The 21,653-nt window shown below is 37.9% G+C and overlaps 1 protein-coding gene across 1 annotated transcript; it reads right to left on the reverse strand.

Annotated features, from left to right (window-relative positions):
- Positions 1 to 850: 850 nt before the first annotated feature.
- prickle2b (prickle homolog 2b) lies at positions 851 to 20,238 on the reverse strand. Its single transcript, XM_079396122.1, has 8 exons — positions 19,705 to 20,238; positions 13,531 to 13,714; positions 8,861 to 8,974; positions 8,597 to 8,734; positions 7,436 to 7,639; positions 5,076 to 5,262; positions 2,910 to 3,764; positions 851 to 2,282 (listed from the first exon to the last, which is right to left on the reverse strand). Exons 2-8 carry the CDS (start codon positions 13,660 to 13,662, stop codon positions 1,390 to 1,392), a joined length of 2,523 nt encoding a protein of 840 aa, XP_079252248.1. The 5' UTR covers positions 13,663 to 13,714; positions 19,705 to 20,238; the 3' UTR covers positions 851 to 1,389.
- Between the last annotated feature and the right edge of the window lie 1,415 nt (positions 20,239 to 21,653).

Raw genomic sequence — 21,653 nt, forward strand, 5'->3', positions numbered from 1 at the left:
GAAACGTATTAAGAGTTTCGACTCGAAAAGATTCGAAAAGCACACTTCATTCACGTATCGGACATTGCGACAAAAGGCAGCACTGTACGCGAGTATTATTTCCTTACAGCTTCTCAGTTCAAATACACCTATTTTATAATCTTAATAAGGACTGCCAATTCATTATTCTCTAACAAAAATGAGAGGAAACAGAGAGAGAGAGAGAGAGAGAGAGAGAGAGAGATCTAATGTAGATCACATTTATGCAGCTGGTTATACCATAAGACTGACAGAAAGTTTCTTTCAAGACGCTTCTGACCACTTCTAAGTACATATGAGGACAAACATTCCTCAGACAGTAGCGCAAAGCATCTCATGTTTCTGGCCTGTCTTTGCCACTTTTTTTTTTAACAAGTTCAGATACATCTTTCAGGCTTATAGCACATGGGACTGTGGTTATGGTTTACGTATAAATATATGAAAAGCACATATGTACTAACCAGCAGCTAAAATAACATTCTTAGTCTACGAGTAATATGATATTCTTATATCTTATTGCTTAAACAGCAGCACTATTGACAGAATGATGGTTTAGAATGCAAAGCTTGAACTAGAGATGCAAACGTTTCCCCATCGTTTAAAATCCCAAATCGAAGATGGAAATCGAAATGAATCCTTGAATTTTCATAAGCACTGTCATTAGCAATGAGGTGTATCGGTAAGCGAGACTAGCCATTTGGATCCTGTGGATGCCCTGTGGACTTTTGCATTAATGCATGGAGCAGATGGCGAGTGTGTTGGTGTCTAATCTGAGTCAGAGATCACAGAATGCTCTGATGATGAAGAACCAAGAGCTGTCAATCAAATCTTTCACAGAAATACTCTTTAATTTCCAATACAGGACAAAAATCAACAAATTAGCGTGCAAGCCTTTACTATTTTCTCTACATTATGCTTAGTACATAAATGATTCTATTGATACAAAATATAAAAATATGTGGAACATCATTTACAGATAATTTACATTACATCCTTAACTTAGTGAATTTCTTCATACAATTGCCTATATACATCTTATTAATGGAATTTTCAGCCCAAAGCAAACACTATACGAAAAAAAACATCACTGTGCCTGAATGGATTACATAACAAAAAATTGCACATTAGCTGTAACAAATGTGGCAACAGTGCTGTGGATTTAATATTTAAGAAGTCCTTTAAAAAGTGTAACATCCAGAATAATTCAGAAATATCCCATGGGAAATCATGCATATGCAATTTAGCTGTGAACAAATTAAATGACTGCGTATTATTCACTGATAGCCTCACAACACCGAAAAGCCTTTTAGGGACGGGCAAAAAAAAATCAAATCTTGTGCAAGGTTGTGCAAGATGCAGCAGGTGCGACTTTTAGGATATAATGCAATTCTTGCTTTTCCTACGTTTGCGCGTGTGTAACTGCCCTCGGCTTCCAAACTGACCGGATGCGCCCAGTCCTGAAGAGTTGTATTTGCGTAGCAGCTCTTCGCTGGTCATGTACCTCAGATGGACCGGTCTGGGAATGGGCTCGCCCAGAAAATACCCTTCATCTTCTGACTCGGAAGATGAGGAACAGGTCGAGCACCAATCGTCATCGTAATCGTACTGGTCCCACGAATAAGGACCCTGGTGTCGGTGCAGTGCGGGGTTTTGAAGGGTTAGGTCGGAGGTTGTCCGAGGGCAAGGTCTGAAAGGCTGCTGTCTCACCCTGCTGCTTCCACTACCGTAGTTGTCCCGTGACCCACGGGGTGGAGGGAACTGGTCATAATCCTCACGCACATGAAACTGAGATCGTTTCGGAGCTGGGCGACGCTCGGCAGCAAGGTTAAGTGCATTGTCCGAACGGGAGCGCCTGGAACGGCGAGAGCGATGGTGGTGGTGTCGACGCCGTGGCTCTTGATGGTCGATGCTGCGCCGGCGGGTACGTTCACTCATGGGTGGTAGACGGGCGTTGTTGGCATTGCTTACCAAACTTACGCGATCCTCCTCCTGATAGGCAAAACCAGGTGGCAAAGCACTGATTCCAGGTTGTTCACGAGGGTATTGCACAGGGAATTTGACTTGCACCGGGGCTTCAAGTTCCAGGTAGGGCTGTGCGCAGTTCAGGCTGCGAAGAGATTCAGAGCTGTGGAACTGCACAGAGGAGCTGAGGGTGCCCATGTTACTCTTTTCAGACACGTTCATGCCGGAATCTTTGCTCAAATCTGGCATTGAGAAGCGAGACAAATGCTCCTGCCGTTTACTGCCTCCATCTGCAGATGTACCTGTAGAGTGGAAACACATGCAAGACAACTGTAATATTCTCTTGCATCCCCAACTGAGTGTGACAATAAGTTGACAAATAATAAACAAGATTTTTAGAGGTTCGTTCAAATCCCTAACAAGGATGCGTTAAATTGATCAAGTGACAGAAAAGACTTTTACATTACATTTCTATTATTTCAAATAAATGCTGTTCTTCTGAACTTTCGATTCATCAAAGAATCATGAAAAATGTATAACTGTTTCTGCAAATATATTAAGCAGTACAACGGTTTTCAACTTTGATAAGAATTTTTTTTTTCTTTCATATATAAGGAGGACACTGAAGACTGGAGAAATGGCTGCTGAAAATTCAACTTTGCCACCACAGGAATACAATAGAAAAGCTCATTTAAATTGTAATAATATTTTCAATTCTTACTATTTTTATTGTATTTTTGATCAAATAAACGCAGCCTTGTAAGCATATGAGACTTCTTTCAAAAACATTTAAAAATGTCTAAACTTTTGAATGGTAGTGTGTGTGTATGTGTATATATATATAATTTTTTTTTTTTTTTTTTTTTTTTTTTATTATACATTTATATAAAAAATGGGGGAAAAAAATGACAAAGAAAAAAATCAAATACCTGTAGCATTAGATAGAGCCAGTGACTCCATAGATCCATGTGGCGTCTGCTCTAATGGTGTGAGATGTTCACTAAAGCCAAGTGAACTAATTGGGTTCCTGCTACGGCCCATCTGCAGTCCAACATCCTTCTCCCTCTGGAATACATGCAGGCTGACTGAGCGCTTATCCATAAAGCTGTTGTGAGGAACCTCTTGAAAGCTTGCCTGTGTTCGCAGTGCAGGTGGGTAATAGTCCTCTGGTCCGGGTTGGAACCAGTTTTCATTCAAAGACTGTCCTTTCAGAGCAGATACTGGGGGTCTCTTGGAGGCCACAGGCTCCTTGAGCCTTGGATCTGCTGGGTGACCAGGGGACAGATTTGAAGAATAGGAAGTCCGGATGTTGCACTGACTGAGCAAATGAAGAGGGTTTGAAGGGAGTTCATTACGGCTCTCGAACCCATACATCTCAGCTGGCTTCTTCCAGGATGGAGATTCTCTGTTCAGGCTTGGAGTTTGACTGGATAGGCTAAGCAAATCCATTTGCAGGGACAGCGGGTCAACGTCAGCAGAGTAACGCCCAGCTGAAACCTTTCCTCCCTGGTTCCCATCTCCTCCACTACCACTATTATTGCTCTTGTTGGATTTGGAGCTGCTGCGCCGGGCCTCACGTGAACGGGCGCTCTGAAATGCAGAATCTGAAGAATCAGAGCCGTTTTGGTCATCGCCAACGCTGCACGCCCGAGAGCAGAAGATCTGACCCTGCTTGGGTAGAAAAGGACGACCGAGCAGGGACTTCTTACACCGAGCACAGCTAAAACAGGCTTCGGTGGCATGCCAGTGCTGGCCATCATATGTCATCTGACCCTGGTCAATACCTGCACGATCAGAAGGTATGAATTACACACATGCACCTATGCCAAAAAACTAAAATATGTAGAGATTGCTCATAAACTATGGGTCAATGACACACAAAAGAGCCCACAATAAAGAAAAGAGAAAAACCATCTAGTTTAAAACATGCCAGGTAAAATATCATATAGTTTGATCTTTTTATGAGACTTACTGACCTTTATACACATTCAAAAAGGTCTAAAAAGACTTTGAATATAGATAAGCAGTGAAGCAGTTTCTAAAACCTTTGTAGTGATAGGGAAAAAATTTATACATTACAAATGACGTATTTAAAACTTAATATACATAACTTAATATGTAAGTATATAGTATAAGTTTGTATAAACTTAAATATTATATATATATATATATATATATATATATATATATATATATATATATATATATATATATATATATATATATATATATATATATATATATATATATATATATATATATATGTGTGTGTGTGTGTGTATACATATATACACTATATACACACACACACACACACATACATACATACATATATATATATATATATATAAAAACTAACACTTAATACAGAAATTTAAAACATGCTCATGGAGTGGTATGCTATTATTATTATTGAATTTTAATGTATCTTTTTCAAATAAATTAATATGTAGGACAAAATGAAAATTAGCGTTGTGTCAATGATTTCTATATTGCATTTCAGCAAATGCACAGAGTAGTGCTTTAGATACAAGAGCAATTAACAGCACTGTGAAAACTGGAGTGCAGAATTTATTTACATAAGCTTAAAAATGTGTGGATTTTGAATGACAGCTACTTTATGAAAACAAACACAAACTAAGATACCTTTGAAGGATTGTGTCCTCGTGAGGTATAGATGTGTTTGGAGAAAACTGATTATATGGTGTGCCGCATATTGCAGAAATGCATTCGATTTTAATCACAGCTCTCTTTAAGCAGCCACACTTTAATGGACAACATCTGTTTTGAAAACCTGCACTGTTGCTTCCTGTTTATAATCAGTTTCACAAAATTACTTTCTGTGGTTCTATGAGGAAAGTAATTCCAGACTCAATTTCTGCGAAACAAGCTGCCAAAAAGCGAAATGTTAAGGCCAGACTAAACTATCAACTCGCAATGCTGCTCTTCTTGTTTAATATCTTAACGACAAAGACAAAAAGCAGGTCAGTCGTCTCTTGACAGTTGCTACAGGGCAATTTCTGCAAGAGCAAAGTGGAACGGCCTAGCGTGGACACGAGAGGATTCCTGGTTGGCACTGATAGATGGGCTCTTACTGATGTGTTCCCCGCAGGAGTCGCAGTACTCTGCGTACAGGGACTCAAAGCAGGTGCAGCAGTACGGCCGGCCCTCTTTCATGATGTAACGCTGGCCTCCCAGAACAGTCTCACACTCGAAACAGCAAAAGTGCTTCATGTGCCAGTGTCTGCCCTCTGCCTCTGTGCATTCATCTGCAAAAATGATCTAAGAGACAGATAAGAGATAAGAGTGAGACCATTTTTCTGCAGTGAAAGTGACAGGACTAAAGCTAAAAGCTCCGCTGAGGCAACAGACCGAGCTGAAGCACAGCAGTAACTCTATTATCACTATAGAGATGAAGTTCTGTAACCATGGTAATCATGCAATGTCAGCTGTCTTTACACAAAATGAGAACTAGAGAAACAGGGCTCATTGTGTGCAGTCTTTACACAACGAGAGACATCTCAATTTTTTACATTTTACGGCAAATTAAGCATAGCGCTTTTCTATAGCACTTCAGGGGTGCCATCACATTTGCTTTTGTATGGTCAAATTTCATAAGTGAAGTGCTATCATGCAATTGGACATTTTGAATGAGAGACAGGAGGGGGAAAAATTCTCACATGGATTCAAGTTTGTTCAACTTTCACTGTGTTTACCAATGTGTAGTTTTGACCACACCTCAAGATGATTAAAGGAATAGTTCACCAAAATATAAAAATAGTTCTGAAAATGTACTTACCCTCAGGTTATGCAAGGTGATTTTGTTTCTTTATTGGAACAGATTTGGAGAAATTTTGCATTACATCACTTACTCACCAAAGGATCCTCTGCAATGAATGGGTGCCGTCAGAATGAGACTTCAAACAACTGATAAAAACAATAAGTCATTCACAATAATCCACACCACTCCTGTCCATCAATGAATGCTTTGGCAAATGAAAAGCTGCATGTTTGTTAGAAATAAAGGTAACACTTTATTTCGATAGTCCATTCTATTAACAGTTAGTGACTTTGCAACAACTAGCAGTCATTAGAGCAGTGGTTCTCAACCCGCGGCCCGTCACGAATCCAAATGCGGCCCACCATGCTGAATGTTAGTCTATGTGCTGAACACAATTAAAAAATAACTTTCAGTTTTACAATTAATTTAAAAATGTTCTAAACAAATATAAGCTATAATGTTTTTATGTAAAATAATTTTGTTTTTCATATAGGCCTATTATTTTCAGACATGAGCAGACGTACGTAATTAATGTTACGCATTTAACGAACACTTACAAGCGCGCACTTTGGAAGAATTCAATTCAAATAGTCATCAGCAGCCATTAGTTATGTAAAATTGAGCATCAGAATGGACCAATTTTTTTTTTAAGGGAGCAAACGAAAATGCCAGCGAAGGAAAGCATTCAAACAAGAATAGTCGCAGCATCATTAGTGAAGAGAGTGCTGGACTTTTCGGCATCAACTTTCGGTTTTCCCCGCCACTCACTTGAAGATGTTCAGGCAAAATGAAACACCCATAGGCTGCTAAGCAGCAATCATCCTTAATTACAGAAATGTGGCAAAACATCTCTGGAGAGAAGCTCAGATTATTAAATTCGAAAATGCTTTCCATATTTGGATCAAGGCTACATTTGTGAAAGAACACTTTCTGCAATGATCGTGTGTCAAGTCACGCTTCTGTGCGTGTCTTACAGACTGCAACTTACAATCGCAACTTACAATTATTTATTTCAATAAATATAATTGTTTAGATATCATAATATTTAGGCTATAAATAATATTATAAATCTGGTTGGTTTGTTTTGATGACGTAATATGTAAATGACATGTGTGCGGCCCATGAGACTTGCACTTGGACCATAGTGCGGCCCGGTGGAAAAAAAGGTTGAGAACCACTGAATTAGAGTATTAGTAGACCGTCTGCTTAATATCTTCTAACAATTTATTTTGATGGGTCCACAACATACAACATACTGACTATGAGAAACTTTGCAAGCATATGTCAATTTATTCTACTAACCCTAAACCTACCCTACTGAGAGTTAGTAGACATGTAGTTGCAAATTAATGAGAATTAGTTGACATGTAGTTACAAAGTTACTTATAGTTAGTAGAATGTCTAAAGTGGAATATCAAAATATAGTGTAACCGAAATAAATCCATCACTAAACTGTCGCTTATGGATTATTATGATGTCTTCATCAGCTGTTTTAACCCTCAGTCTGACGGCACCCATTCACTACAGATTTGCACTTTCTCCAAATCTGTTCCAATGAGGAAACAAAATCATCTTGGATGGCCTGCGATGGCCTAATGGTTAATTAGCACATACAATATACAAACTACTGTACAGAGGTTCATGTCCTATAAGGGCAAGGAGAGAGTGTCTAACCTCATCGCAGGCTGAACAGCGGGGTTTGAGTCTCTCAGCATGGTGGCGGCCGCAGAAGATCTTCCCATCCTGGTAGAAGTAGATAAGATCCACCAGCAGCTCGTCGCAGATGCTGCACACAAAGCATTGTGGGTGCCAGCACACCCCGTGGCCTGCCCGTGATGCAAAGACAGCAATGTCACCTCCGTTTATCTGCCCCCCACACTGAAAACGAGAAAAACGGATGAAGAAGGTTAAATGGTAGGAAGGAAAGTAAAAAAGAAAATGTTATTGACATTTATAGGTCATTTAGCAGCATGGTAAATCAATAATAATTATGTTAAATTAATATTTTGTGCTTACAGACTGGCTATTTGTCTACCAACTGATTAGATAAAACCAATTAAAATAAAATGAAAAGTTTTGATATAAAAGTTTAAAGATTTAAAAAAAAAAAATAATTAAATCCACACCTCAAGAATTTAGAATTTAATGCATTCTTGCTGAATAAAAGTATTAATTTCTATAAAAAAAAAAAAAAAAAAAAATCATCTTACTGATCTAAAACTTGTAGTGTATTTTTGCACGTTCAGTGACAAAGCATAGAGAAAAAAAATATATATAACAAATGGCCACCATATTGCTTCTGAAAAGAGAAGGTGCTTTTTTTTCATTAAAGCTCTCCTTCAGCATTTTCCAATATAGCGCTATGGGAAAAGTCAGAGAATGTTTAATGGGATAGACAGATACGTGCAACTACCCACAAAAACACACTCGCGTGCCAGTTACCTTCGAGACCAATATTTATCGGAAAGACTGCATCTTTTCAACAAAGCTGAGGGCTAAATGGGGGCTTTATATCTTTAAGAGGATAAATTTAAAACAAGCAAAAAAAGCCAAACTGTGTCAGTGTGACATCTGTTCCTAAGAAGTAACAGAAGGAGAGAGAAACAAGGCAGGTGGTCACAGACATGCATATCCAGCTTAGATTCAGCTCTAATTCACTTACTGGCACTTACACGACATCCCAGGTGGGCTAACACACACAAAACCAGAGGAAGCCTTGGAGCCGACAATGAAAATAAGTGGCTAAGAACAAAACTACCCATTTCAGTGAACCACTGAAGCTGATCTCTTCCTCCACCCCAAACCACGATTCATTCTGATATCATGCTTGCACACCTGTTCACAGATCGCTCCGGTCATGGTGACCGGGAAAGGCCTGACGTTACCGCGGCCCAGGTTCTCTCTTTTCCTCTGGTTGCTGAAGAGCTTCAGCTCTCGTTTTTCCTCATCATCCAGACCGTTACAGTATCGCACCTGCGCAACAAGAACTCAGGTCAGCGGTGTCACATAAACATGGCCACACGTTGCAAATGATGGCATGTAACACACATGCATTCTGAATGGTGACCTTTTCATGTAAGACCCCAAGCTGATCTTTACCTCATTGTCATGTGGGGGGAGCTGATGAAGAAGCTGCTTGATGCGATGCTTCTCCCCAGGACTGTTCACGTATGGTACTTTATCCTCTGGCAAAGAGCTGTAATACTGATGTACCTGGAATGACATTGGAAAACAACAGCAGCTTTGAATTACTTTGAGTGATGAGAGTAAAAAATAAAACTTAATTCATTTAAATAGCTATTGTTTAAATAAAATATGTTTAAATTAATTTTATGCTTTGGTGACATGTCACAAACACAGAGGTGAATTCAAAATAATTAAGAATAAATAAATGTATAAAGGATTATTATTAAACTAAACTGATATTTTTACATGGTAAAATTAAACACTTGGATTGATTTTGGTTCAAGGGTAAATAAATAATAAAATTATTTTATTATTACAATCAATCAATTACAACACGTTTGCAGTGGATTTCTTGTTTTTACACGTTTGTTAATTAAACAGTTGGATTTTGTCTCAAAAGTCTCAAACTGAGGGATGAATTATTTTGAGATGATTTACGTTAAGAAATGAATAATAACAATAATACTGAAATAAATACAATTTAAAACAAATAATAAAGCACCAGCAAGTTTCAGAGCTCACACACTTGGGTGTCTCGGTCACAAACACGGGTGGAATTTCTACATCCCTGTTGTTGTTAACCCCTTCCCCCCCATTTTTCCCAACGTCCTTGTCTTTCACACAGCTATAACAGTCAGAGTGATTTATGGATGAGCAACGCATGAGTTAATGGAATCGGCTCCTTCTATCCCCCCTGACATGCTTATATGGAGGACTCTTTATCTAAAGATAATAAGAATGTATGACCAGAGCTCATCCCAACTTAATTAGCATATGAGGTTTACATTTATTTTGGACAAAAATGGACATTATCACAGTTGTCTATTTAACATAATGAAATTGAAGTGTTATTACATCACACATTGCATTCTATAATTGGCCAAATAATGAGAACACAAGTCTGCATTACACAATAATATAATTGCCTATTGACTCGTGGCTAGAGTATTTTTTTTTTTGGAAAGCAAACTGGCCAGGGAGGAATCCAGACTTAGTAGGAGCCATAATAAGGTCCTGCAGCCTCAGACCACCCATCCAAACCTATTACACAGATTTGATGGCCTAATGGCTTAATCTGATATATAGCAGGGGCCATCTGCCTCTGTCACACACAACATATAAACTGCAAGGAATAAGAAACAGTGCTAAAGAGCAATTGAGATCATAACAGTTGCAACAACAGTGTTATTAAAACCAAAACTATTACTTTTTTCAAACTAAAATAATAAAACAAATATTAGAAGAAAAACTTCAAGAATAGAAAAACTAGGCAACTAACTGAATTTATGCACACACACACTTGGATTTTGGCACTTAGGTAATTAAACAAAAACTTAAAAACAGAAATGTTTGAAACGAAAACTAATTAAAAATGACAAAGCACCTAAGAAAATTACAAAAACTTCAATTAAAAATATAATATGAAAGCCGAAAATATAAAAGTGCTTGATTTGGAATCTGCAAACTTTGCTCATGGAAATTACAGATATTAAGGCCAATTACCTGAGCTATAAACAACATGTGACCAATTAAGCTGCAGAAAAATTGCATCATTACTTTGATGTTCACAAATTGCAGTTTCGTTTGGTGCCACTAGGGGTGCAAATATTAAACCTTCGCCTTTAAAGAAAAACATAGATGTGGTATGACTCTACATTACCTGTGTTTTTACCGAGCAGTGTGAACGACTGATATGTAAAGACACGGATGAAATATTGTTCATCTCAGACTCCCATCAAAGTGTGTTTTTACAAGGAGCAGGAAACATTTGGGATACATTCTGAAACAAAATCATCAGTTTCTTCGGTGAGGCGTGGGATTTGTTTTCAGAGCTCCGTCCATGTCCTGTGTTTAATGCCTCCCTGTAATAAGGAGCTGTCTCTTTAACCGAGCTGATGGCTCTGCTGTTGCTTGTGTTGGCCGGTACGGTGTCAGCAAGGGGTTTCTGAAGGACTCGTGCAGAGGTTCTTTTGGGATAGCTGAACATTTCACGAAACACCAACTGTGGTCTGGTCCTGGTAAATTACAGTGCAGACATCCAACAATAACACGCTCCCGGGCCAGCAAAAGAACTGTTGTGACGCAGTGATCAGAAGGACATGGACCCACAGCCCAAAGCACTCACACAGAGGAACAGCTTGTGGAAATAACTATAATCAGCAGGAAGGGATCTGGCAACCCACCCTGGTGTCAAGGGACCTGGCAATTGCTTTTTGCGTCAGACAGAGAGAGGGTGAACAAAATGCAAATGCTCTTGATTTGAGGGCAAACTAACCAAAGCCCAAACAGCTGTTTTCCATTGAATAAATAAAGGCAATGCCTTAGAGAAAGGAGGCATAGCATACGCTGGATGACACAGTAAATCTGCACCATAATTTGTTGATGGTTGATTCACTAGCAGTAACATCTCGAGCTGCGACAAATTTCCTGATTCACAAATTCTTTATTCGATTCCAGTTATTTAAATTATAATATACATTTGGCAGTGTTTCAAACGGATTCAAACAAGTGACTCATCTTTTTTAAATATTCACAAAATAACTGGTTTATAAGATTATTTTGTATTAGGTATCCAGCTACACAGGTCATTCTATATGTTTTTCATTCACTATGAAGAACCAACTTGTTAGAATAACGCTGTATATTTTTGTAAATTGGCTACACTGATCACATGTCACTGATTAACTGTAAAGAACCAGTTCATAAGAGGGATTCATTCTGGAAATTGAGATACACCGAGTTGTACATTATTTACTAAAAATAACTCACTTATGAGAGTCATTTGTTCAGGAATCGGCCTACAGTGGTTGCGAGACATAATTGTTTGCAGCCCATATGGAATATATAACAGTATAATAGTATATTATATAACATAACAGTATTTATATAACAATATAACAGAAAAGAGGAAAAAGATCTGTAGCAGGTAGAGCTGCTTAGATGACTCAGAATGATGGGCCAATACATTTCTTAGCAGCTAATTGGATTACACGACTAATTCCACTCATGTGAGCATTTGAGAACACATGCAAGTGTCAGAGAGATTTTTGGAAACAAACATGGTTGGTGTCTACACTACAAAGACCGAATTTTAAAAATATCTGTTGGATAATGATTTTACCGCAGATGTTCCCACTTTCAAATGAATCTGGTACAAAAAAAATGTATTCCCTTGCAGCATATAACATAATCAGTTTCTGGAAAGTTGCAGCAAAACATGCTTTCTTGTTCTAAACCAGATCCCAAATGTTCTGAAATGCATAGCAGAGCTGCCATCTTATCTTATTATAGATGTGGATGGCCTAAATTTCCACTCTATGTCTAAGCAAAGCTAATTTGTCATGGCCTGAGGTAATCACTGTCTCTGGGTGAAACTGCAGACACCAGCTTTCAAAGCACAGAGAAAGGCATAATTAATAGCTTGCTAATAACATGCATGGACACCGAGTTCTTGTATCCCAGCAACTTCCTCCCATCCATCTGCCTGGATGGTGAAAAACTGACTTAAACCAGAGCCTCTACAAACCGAGGGCTCTTGGAATATAACCTAGAGAACCATTTATCAGTGAAACACAGAATAACTAGGAGATTCTACTATATATACACTGACTACCATCATTTTTTATCAAGTATTTATGATAAACAAGAGATGAAAGGGAAAAATGTCGGCCAGCAGTCTTTCCTAGATAACATTATTCAGACAGGTAAAATGTGAATAAATAAACCAGAACTGATCAGATGCACATCATGTGGCCTCCAAAGCCCCAATATAGTCTATAGCCGCTGCAGTTTATTGCTTATTGACCCACTTTTTTCTGTTGCGTTAACAAGACTTTCTTTCAGTTCATCGAGCAAATGAAACTCGCATCTATAAATAATTTCACCGGCCCATAAAGAGTTCTACACACACACACCGGTACCTAATAAACCCTATACACCAAGCCAGGAATTGCTACAGTAACAAAATGAGAAAGGTATTTAAATTCTGAACATTTAAAACCTTGTGAAATTTTATACAGAATGCCTCAATGCTTCTCCAAACATCCCAATGAAAATAAAAACTACATTAACAAACTGCATTCCATTTATCAACCCAGTAAGATTTTTTAATAGTTTTTTGAAGTCTTTTATGCTCACTGAGGCTGCATTTATTTGATTGAAAACACAGCAAAAACAATATGATTTCATAACCTAACCCTAACTTTATTTTAATATATTTAATTGATGGCAAAGCTGATTTTTCAGCAGCCATTACGCCAGTCTTCAGTGTCACATGATCCTTTAGAAATCATTCTAATATGTCGATCGCTGACATTTCTTTTTATCAATGTTAAAAACATTTGTGTTGCTTAATATTTTTGTGGAAACCCTGATATTTTTTTCAGGATTCTTTTTAGAAAAGTAGAAAGTTCAAAAGCATTTTTATTTATTTGTTTGTTTGTTTTTTTCACTGTGTATTTGCTGTCCCTTCTGATCAATTTAACACATTTTTGCACCAATTTCTTAAAAAATAAACAAACTTACACTCATTTTAAATAGTACTGTAAGTCTGATTTGGGTACAGGGTGGAAAAATGTGTTTACCTGTTCGGGTTTGAGTCCGGGTGGTACCCAGGCATACTCCTCCAGAGCACAGCCCGAGTCATCATCGGATGTAGAGTTCCTCTGGAAGTCGTACATCAGCTTGGTCACCGTCTTCTCCATCTCTAGTGGCATGACGCTCACAACATGCTCCTCACGAGGGCACTTACAGTGGAGACAGATTTTCCTAAAATAGCAAAGAAAACAACTGTCAAAAAACTATTTAAATAGTACATTACAATAGTACATTAATTTCTCTGTCATGATTAGTTTGGTTAGACATTAGACCCCTGGAATAGACAGTTTACTCCGTATTCCGTTTATTTTTCAACATTTCACATTAATATATTGTCTTATAAAAATAAGCTCTTCATCCTGAGTTGTCCAAGTGAACTCTGTAAACTATTTTATCTGCTTATGTCAGCATCTTTATGGTAAAAATAAGTTTGGTATATACATTTAAAATCAATTTACATGTCAGAATTTTCTGAATAAAATCACATTAACAGCAATTTATCTCAATAAGATGCATTTTTGACATTTAAATACTTATTTCTCATCTCCCTCAAACAGTAAACTCCTTTAACACAACAAATGAACGATACATGAGTCGCATACAACAAATTGACTTTGTGCTAATATCTCAAGTTACAATTTAACCTCTCAAGCAACTCTCCCACACATCTTTTCTCTTTTTATTAATTTGCTTTGTCAATCAACATATCCAGCCCAAAGATTCCAACAAAAACCCTCAACACGTCCAATGACTCATGTCACGATGAAACACACACTCCACCAGTCAAACACGCAGCGTCTGGTTAGTGTCCAGACAAGCAGACACAGCTCTGCCAAAACCACACTTTCTGAGGACGCCGGCCAGTTGGTCAGATTAACTAACCTCTTAGACCAAAGGAAGAGAAAACAAGCCGCCCACTTAGGGCCAATCCCATTAGCACCTCAGAGGCCTGACAGGCTGTAAGGTGTCAAAGACAGACACCGGCCAGTAACACAATGATTGACTGACGTTTTCACGTCAGCCAGATGGTTAACTTAAGGACTTGTTTACTCTATAGAATCATCTACGTCAAAGAACTCTAGTTGCTATGGAAGCAAGACAGAAAAAAAAGTGTCTATTGGTTCAGTTTAAGCCATCAGCAGATCTGTGTCATCATGCTTCTATTGTCCTAAGGATATGAAGAATACGTCATGGTATTTTTTCTACAAACTTGCAATTGAGGCGTCTAAACCATCAAGTGCATTAAGAAGCACTTAAATGTAAGATTTAATCCGGATTGAAACAATTATTTGCCTTTTCCACATTTCACGGAAAGGTTTACCAGTCCTGTTTTTGTTATTTGACTAACAGACCTAGATACTGGAACTGCAGCTTGGGTTTATCTAGCACACATATATGGCCTTGGCATTGAATTTGCTTCGAAAGACAGAGGTGACACGCACCATTTTAGGAACGTACTTATTGTTACAATTATTCAAATACCCATTGTGTCATACATGGACTGTAGCTTAACTACACTAAAAGCCATTGTGACTCAATTATAACTATAACACAATTACACATTCCCAAAGAGGGGTTTTTAAACTTCTTCCAGGGGGCTACACAGATCAATTTTGACTATGCCTTGTTAAACCTGTACCATTCCAATAATTGGGGTCAGTACAATTTGTTTTTGTTTTTTTTGGTTTCAAAATTTACAGACAACACACAACCTCAGGTGTCTCATTATAACGGCCACTTTAATAACATTAAAGTCACAATGTAAAAAAAGTAGCAGCAGACTCTTTGATATTGTGATGCAGAGCCCAGCAAAACGGACTATCTGAAAAAATGCAGGGACTTGATTTCAATGCGAGCTTGCAGACGATTGAACGTAATGAGTGGGTTTTGTGAGATCAAAAAGACTGGTATGTGTCACCTGAGAGAAGTTCTGTTTCACCAGACGATCTAGTTATGAGAATGGATGAATTGCTTACAAGAAGATCAATAACTTGCATTTAGAAAAAAGATTTTCATTTCATGCTGACTATAATAATAATGCTGGCAAATAACATTCCAGTAAAATAAAACTCCTTCACGTCAATGAAGGTGTACTTACTAGTACTTACTAATAGGGGCCATGGGGGTAAATGAGACAACAACAGGAAACACTGGCCTAGAACACAATAGTTCACTTATAAATATTTAAGATGAAGGAAACAAAAACAACCTATAAAAGGATAAAGTGCTTTAAAACCTGCATGAGCCTCAAGTAGTTTAAAAGCATCTCTTTGAATCAAAATGAAAGACTCCGACTAGATAGGAGGTTCTGTGGGAGGTAACAGTGAGCAGACTTATATATAGGCCATGCAGCTGCTCTCTCTGCAGTTCCAACACCCTTGAGCAAGGACAATTCACCCGCATTACTTGATGGTGGCAACTTCACAACTCGCTTTAATATAGAACAATCACAGGAACATTGAGGCCCTCAGAAACTGTCCATCAGTGAATACCAAACACTGTTAAGAAACTTATCCACTCTCCAACAGTGCTTGGTCTTTCTGCAGGGCATATCAACTAAAGGGCGGAAAACAAAAACAAAAAGAAAGCACTACAAAGCAATCCGGCACTCTTGGGAAGAACATTTTATCTGGTCATAACAACTAATGCATGCATATTTGGAAAGGATGAATGCATTTAGCCAGATTTCTGGGATTACTATAAAAGAGTTCCATGGAGATGCTGGTCTGGTCCAGATAAATGAACCGGACAAAAATGAACTCCCTTTTCAACCCCACAGAACAGACTGAGTCAAACTCTTTCCATGTTTTGACTAGCATCGCACATGACTGCAAATTCCAGGCTCAATACCACTCCACGGTCCACTGATAATGCTTTTCCAATCATCTAAATGTGATTTGAATTAAAAAGGACACTGGGTTGCAACTATGCATGCTGATTTCATTACAAACGTTATGCTAAGACCAAGTCAGTGTGATTCGCTAGCCTGCACTGAGATCCTTTAGAAAGGATTTGTCCCACATAGCAAATATGGATGACTGGGAATGTAATCTAGGGATGACACAGAAGGTTGTTATGCCCCTGAGGCATCCAGGCGGAACAGGGTAAATGTGATTTATGATCTGATCGGACAATTGCTTATTGTGGGTTAATCATTGCATTTTTAAATTGTTCAGACAACAACAGATGTGGACTTATTGTTAGCTCGAGGGAAACTTATCCCCTTAAAAACCAGGCCTATGCCACCACCAGATTATCTCATCTAATTCTTTTTAACAATAGCCTATGGCTAGACACAGTGGCATTGTCATCTTTAATACAACTGCCATTTTAACAAAAGTGAGAAACCAGGTCTGCTGTAGCCAGGGTTATTATTGAAAACTAAAACTAAGACCATATATATAAAAAAAAAAAAGAAAAAAAAATCTGCTATTTGAAAAGAAAACATTAGCTGAAATAAAACAAACACACAAAATTACTAAAAAAAAATCTAAATTAGTATAAACTATTATTGTATCTCAATAATGGTCAAATAACATTGGTTGTAGCAAAAATTCCAGTCTCTGATGAGGCTCCCAGGCTTTTCCATGGCATCATTCCGGATGAATTAAACAAGCTTTTTAAAGGGCAACACACAGGAGAAGCTGGTCACAGCTGGGTGCTAGTGAAAACCAATTCACCATCTTCTCTCACTTATCTTTTGTGTATATGCAACTGTATATACTTTTCCCACATTAAACATTGGTGACCGCTTTTTCAATCTGTTGATTTCATATTCAAAGCATTGTTTTGTGATATTGACTGAGATTGTACTTCAATAATATAGAATACAACACAGCTGTATTCACAGGAAGACCTTACTGTAGTCACATTTCTGAGCCTTCATGACTTTAAAAGCTCCCATAATGTAAACACTGATACAAGTAATTGAAACAAGACAACACTCATGACAGATGACATACTACTATATGAACTTAGGTAAATAAATCAATTATTCAAAGAAAAAGAAATCAGTTTAATGGAGGCTGCAGAGGGGTGCAGGAGGAAGCGATATTGATTTAATCAAAATAGTGCTGTACAAGAAGATGAATTCAGCCCAGAGTAACATCCCATCGACAGCAAGTAAGCGAAGCATCAAAACAGTGATGGAAAGCAGAGACATTCTGCATATTGGTTTTTTGATGGTTAAAAAAACTGGTACGTTATCGAGTAATTGCAACACGACGTCATCCTGGACAGCTAAATTTTTAACCAACTGTTTCTTACATGTAGATACAACAGTCACACAATCATTGTAACCATAAATCCATTATGTTTTATTTGTAACATTTCTGATGTTCGGCTTTTACCTTTCACGCATCTGTAAAATGCACGGCCTACTCCAAAAGCTCCTAAGGCCTGTTCACCCCAAGAGCAATAATTATAAAAATAACTATAATGATGACTCTATTAATACACGCTCATGTTCTGTTGATTCCCAAGTGAATTCCAATTGGCTGTCAATTTCACCGTTCATCAGCAACATAAAATCAAAATTCTGAAAGTGATCTCAATTCATTACCATTACAGCTGTGGCGTGGACTTTCCTATGGAAGCCTGTTTCCCACTGAATAAAAAAAATAAAAAGGTAATCGCGACTTTTTCTGTCACAATTCGTACTTTTTTCCTCAGAATTGCATGACAAACTCGCAATTGCGAGTTAAAAGGTCATAATTGTGACAAACTCGCAATTTTGAGAAAGTCAGAATTGTGTGATATAAACTCGCATTTTTTTTCTCAGACATGTGAGTTTGTCACAACACGCAATTGCGAATAATTAAGTCAGAATTGTGAGATATAAACTCGCTATTCTGAGAACAGTCTTCCCCCACCCCCCACCTCAAAACTGGACTTTAAAAGGTGCTGTATGTAGCACCTTTCGAATTCAAAATACTGAAGAGGGTTTTTTTTCACCCGGCCCTCCTCCTCAGACTTGATGCATACACAGGTTGCCAGATTAACGACACCAGCAGGAACGAGCGCACATGACAATGAATGGCAACTGGCAACCTGGGGTGCCGAAATACAATTGGGTAAACTGGCAGGGGGTGGGTTTCACAAACCAAAACAGAGACTGACATTCCGGCCCGGAACTCGCATTTAAAAAAAAAGAAGAATAACTGACTGTAGCATTGTTTTTCAGATAAACAAGTATGTTAACTTAGCATGTTTCTTAAATATCTGCAAACATATTATGGTATTTTTATGCTTTAGTACAGTCAAAAACTTACAGCACCTTTAACTCGCAATTGCAAATTTATATCACGCAATTCTGACTTTATAACTAGCAATTGCGAGTTTCTCTATCACAATCCTGAGGGAAAAAAAAGTCAGAATTGCAAGATATAAACTTAAATAATCATAATTCTGACTTTATAACTCACAATTCTGAGAAAAAAGTCGCAATAACCTTTTTTTTTTTTTTTTATTCAGTGGCGGAAATGGGCTTCCATACTTTTCTATTCTCACAGAATTAAAAAGATTATAAAAAGCATATTAATCGATTCGCATCTCAATAGCACGAAACTGACTGTTCTCGGTTCAATAAATTGTTAACTTGAGAACCGCCTGGACCGATTCGTGAACTAATCATTCAGCCAGGTTTCATGACCCTGGTCAACCAATTCACTAAAAAGATCCGACTCATAAGAACGATTCACTGTCGCATCATGTACCTTCATAATGAACAAACTCGAGCGGGTGAGGAAAAACCCCTTGTACGAATTCAACAGCAGCTGTCTGGGTTTTCTTTCCCTGTTGGGTATTATTATCCTCTTTGTCCCTTCATGTGTTAATCCAACAAAACAAAGGCTTAATCCGACTAGCAATGACTGAAGATACAAGGTAACAATAAAAAGTTGTAGCCTCGTTTCGGTCTTTAACAGCCATTTTCATCTTGTTAGATGAAAGACGTATAAAAAGGTAAACCCCACAAAAGACTGCTCTCCAATAACAGTAGGCTATTTTTAACATACGCGTAGATCAGTAAAGTGAACCAACCTAAAGAAAACCAGTTTGCTTAATAAAAGTTTATGGATCAACTTTTTGGACCACATCAGGCAGCGAACGCAGAATACAAACCGCAGACCCGATTAAAGCAACAGAGAGCCACAAATGCTTACCTTTTACCATGAACGAAGATAAGAGAGTTTGATGTCTTCCGTCGTGAATCGATCAAAGCACGGGCTACGCATCTCTAGCATGAAAAGCGATCAGTACTTTCACTTCTCCGGTCTCCACAAACAAGCGCTCGCTTCGATTCAATCCGCACGACTTTGTCAAGCACTACTGGCCAGCTTTAGTTCGCACAAAGGTATCGTCCTGGGAATACATGCCTCAAGCTCCGATGCTTGTGATAAATCATCTACAGTACCGCGAAAGCACGAAGATCGAAGGTCCCCGCAGATCCAGCGCGATTCTCCGCGATAGTTCCACCAGCAGCACTCAGGAACAGCCTGCGCTTCTCGTCAATAACAGGCTATGAGAGCTCAGTGAACCGTGGCTTGGACTCGACTGGCTCGCTCCAGCTTGTGAATGGTAATGAGCGTCCATGATGTCAGCAAGTCAACGTTCCTACATTAGTTTAATTAGCGACGTGAATAGCTGCTGTTGTTGGAATCATTTACATGCAAATCAGTCACTTTCCCTCCAACTGTAAAGACCCCAAGCAATACACGGATTTTACAAGGCAAAAGGTAACTGAGGAGGGGAAAGAACGCCGTTTATGTAAATGATGTGGTACAGTACCTTCAGAGGTTTTGTGATATTTATAAACTGTAGGCCTATATGTGATGCATTAGCTTAACTTCATTTCCATATAAAAAAATTTTTAACTTTCCCTTTATTTAGGCATTACAAGACACTCTTTTTAAATTTATATATTCCCCTATACCACAGCACATTTGCACATATCTCAGAAATTTATGCATAAAAATTATGCTCAGATTGCAATATTAAAGGGGTGCCGTTATTTCATTATTAACCGCATGACACTTGACCTATTCTCCCCTTATCCAAAATCTCCCAGTGAGTCAAAGACCACCAAAAACCAACACAGAGGATTCATAGGTGATGCTTAACAGCATGAGCTACGCCTGGTTGGGTAAATCAATACTCCTAGAAAAGCCTTCTCACAACACCAGTTTGCAACAAAGAGGGAAAAACAAGAATTCGACAGCAGCGCTTAAATTACTTAATAAAACATCTATAAATCTATTTAACTTCCAGATGGCTTAAGTCGTCGGTGTGGATGTGCATCCATCTAAGTAGGGTATCTCTTATTGAACTGTGCTTCTCATTTCAGCCTGAGCCAAACCCCCACACACAGTAGTATCAATTACCCCCGTCCCAGTGCTTCAGGCTTTGGAGTAACACGCACTGACAGCCACAAGCTCACTGACATGCCCGGCCACAAGCCTACGCTGCTATAGAAATCCAGTAAACACAGTGCTCTCCAAGTCATGAGGCCGATTGGCTTTTTTAATGATCACATTCATAGGTGTGTTAAATCACAGTATTCTGCCTGTCTAACATCAAAAGACAACAATACAACCTGAAGAGCATGGATCCAAAGAAGCACAGTGCAGTTGAAGGCACGGCAGTTTTAATATATAAAACCCTGATTTCACCTTCATACCAGTGTTAGTGTCATTCATAGTTTTTATAGATATTTTGAATTGTTTATGTTTTTACATTTTAAAATGTAATGTTTTAGTAATTTTGTTATTGTCATATTTTCATTTCATTTATATATCAGATTCAGATTTGTTTTATTAATTTTCAGTCAATTTTAGATTTTTACATCTAATATTTATATTTTATTTTAATTAACCTGTTAATTGGTTTACTAGAAGTCACCTTACCATAGACTGGCGAATGTATTGTTTAACTGTAAATGTTTAACATTGCATTATATGATTGTATGTAATTTTACTGTAATATATTTATACTGTCAAATTTATGGACTTGAAATATGAATGACCATATAATTTAAAGTGAAAACTGTTTTTATTAATATTCTGAATTAGATTTTTATTTAAATATGATCTGTTTTCAATTGAAATTTAGTTGA

Source organism: Barbus barbus (genome assembly GCF_936440315.1).
Source record: "Barbus barbus genome assembly, chromosome: 37".
Lineage (NCBI taxonomy): Eukaryota > Metazoa > Chordata > Actinopteri > Cypriniformes > Cyprinidae > Barbus > Barbus barbus.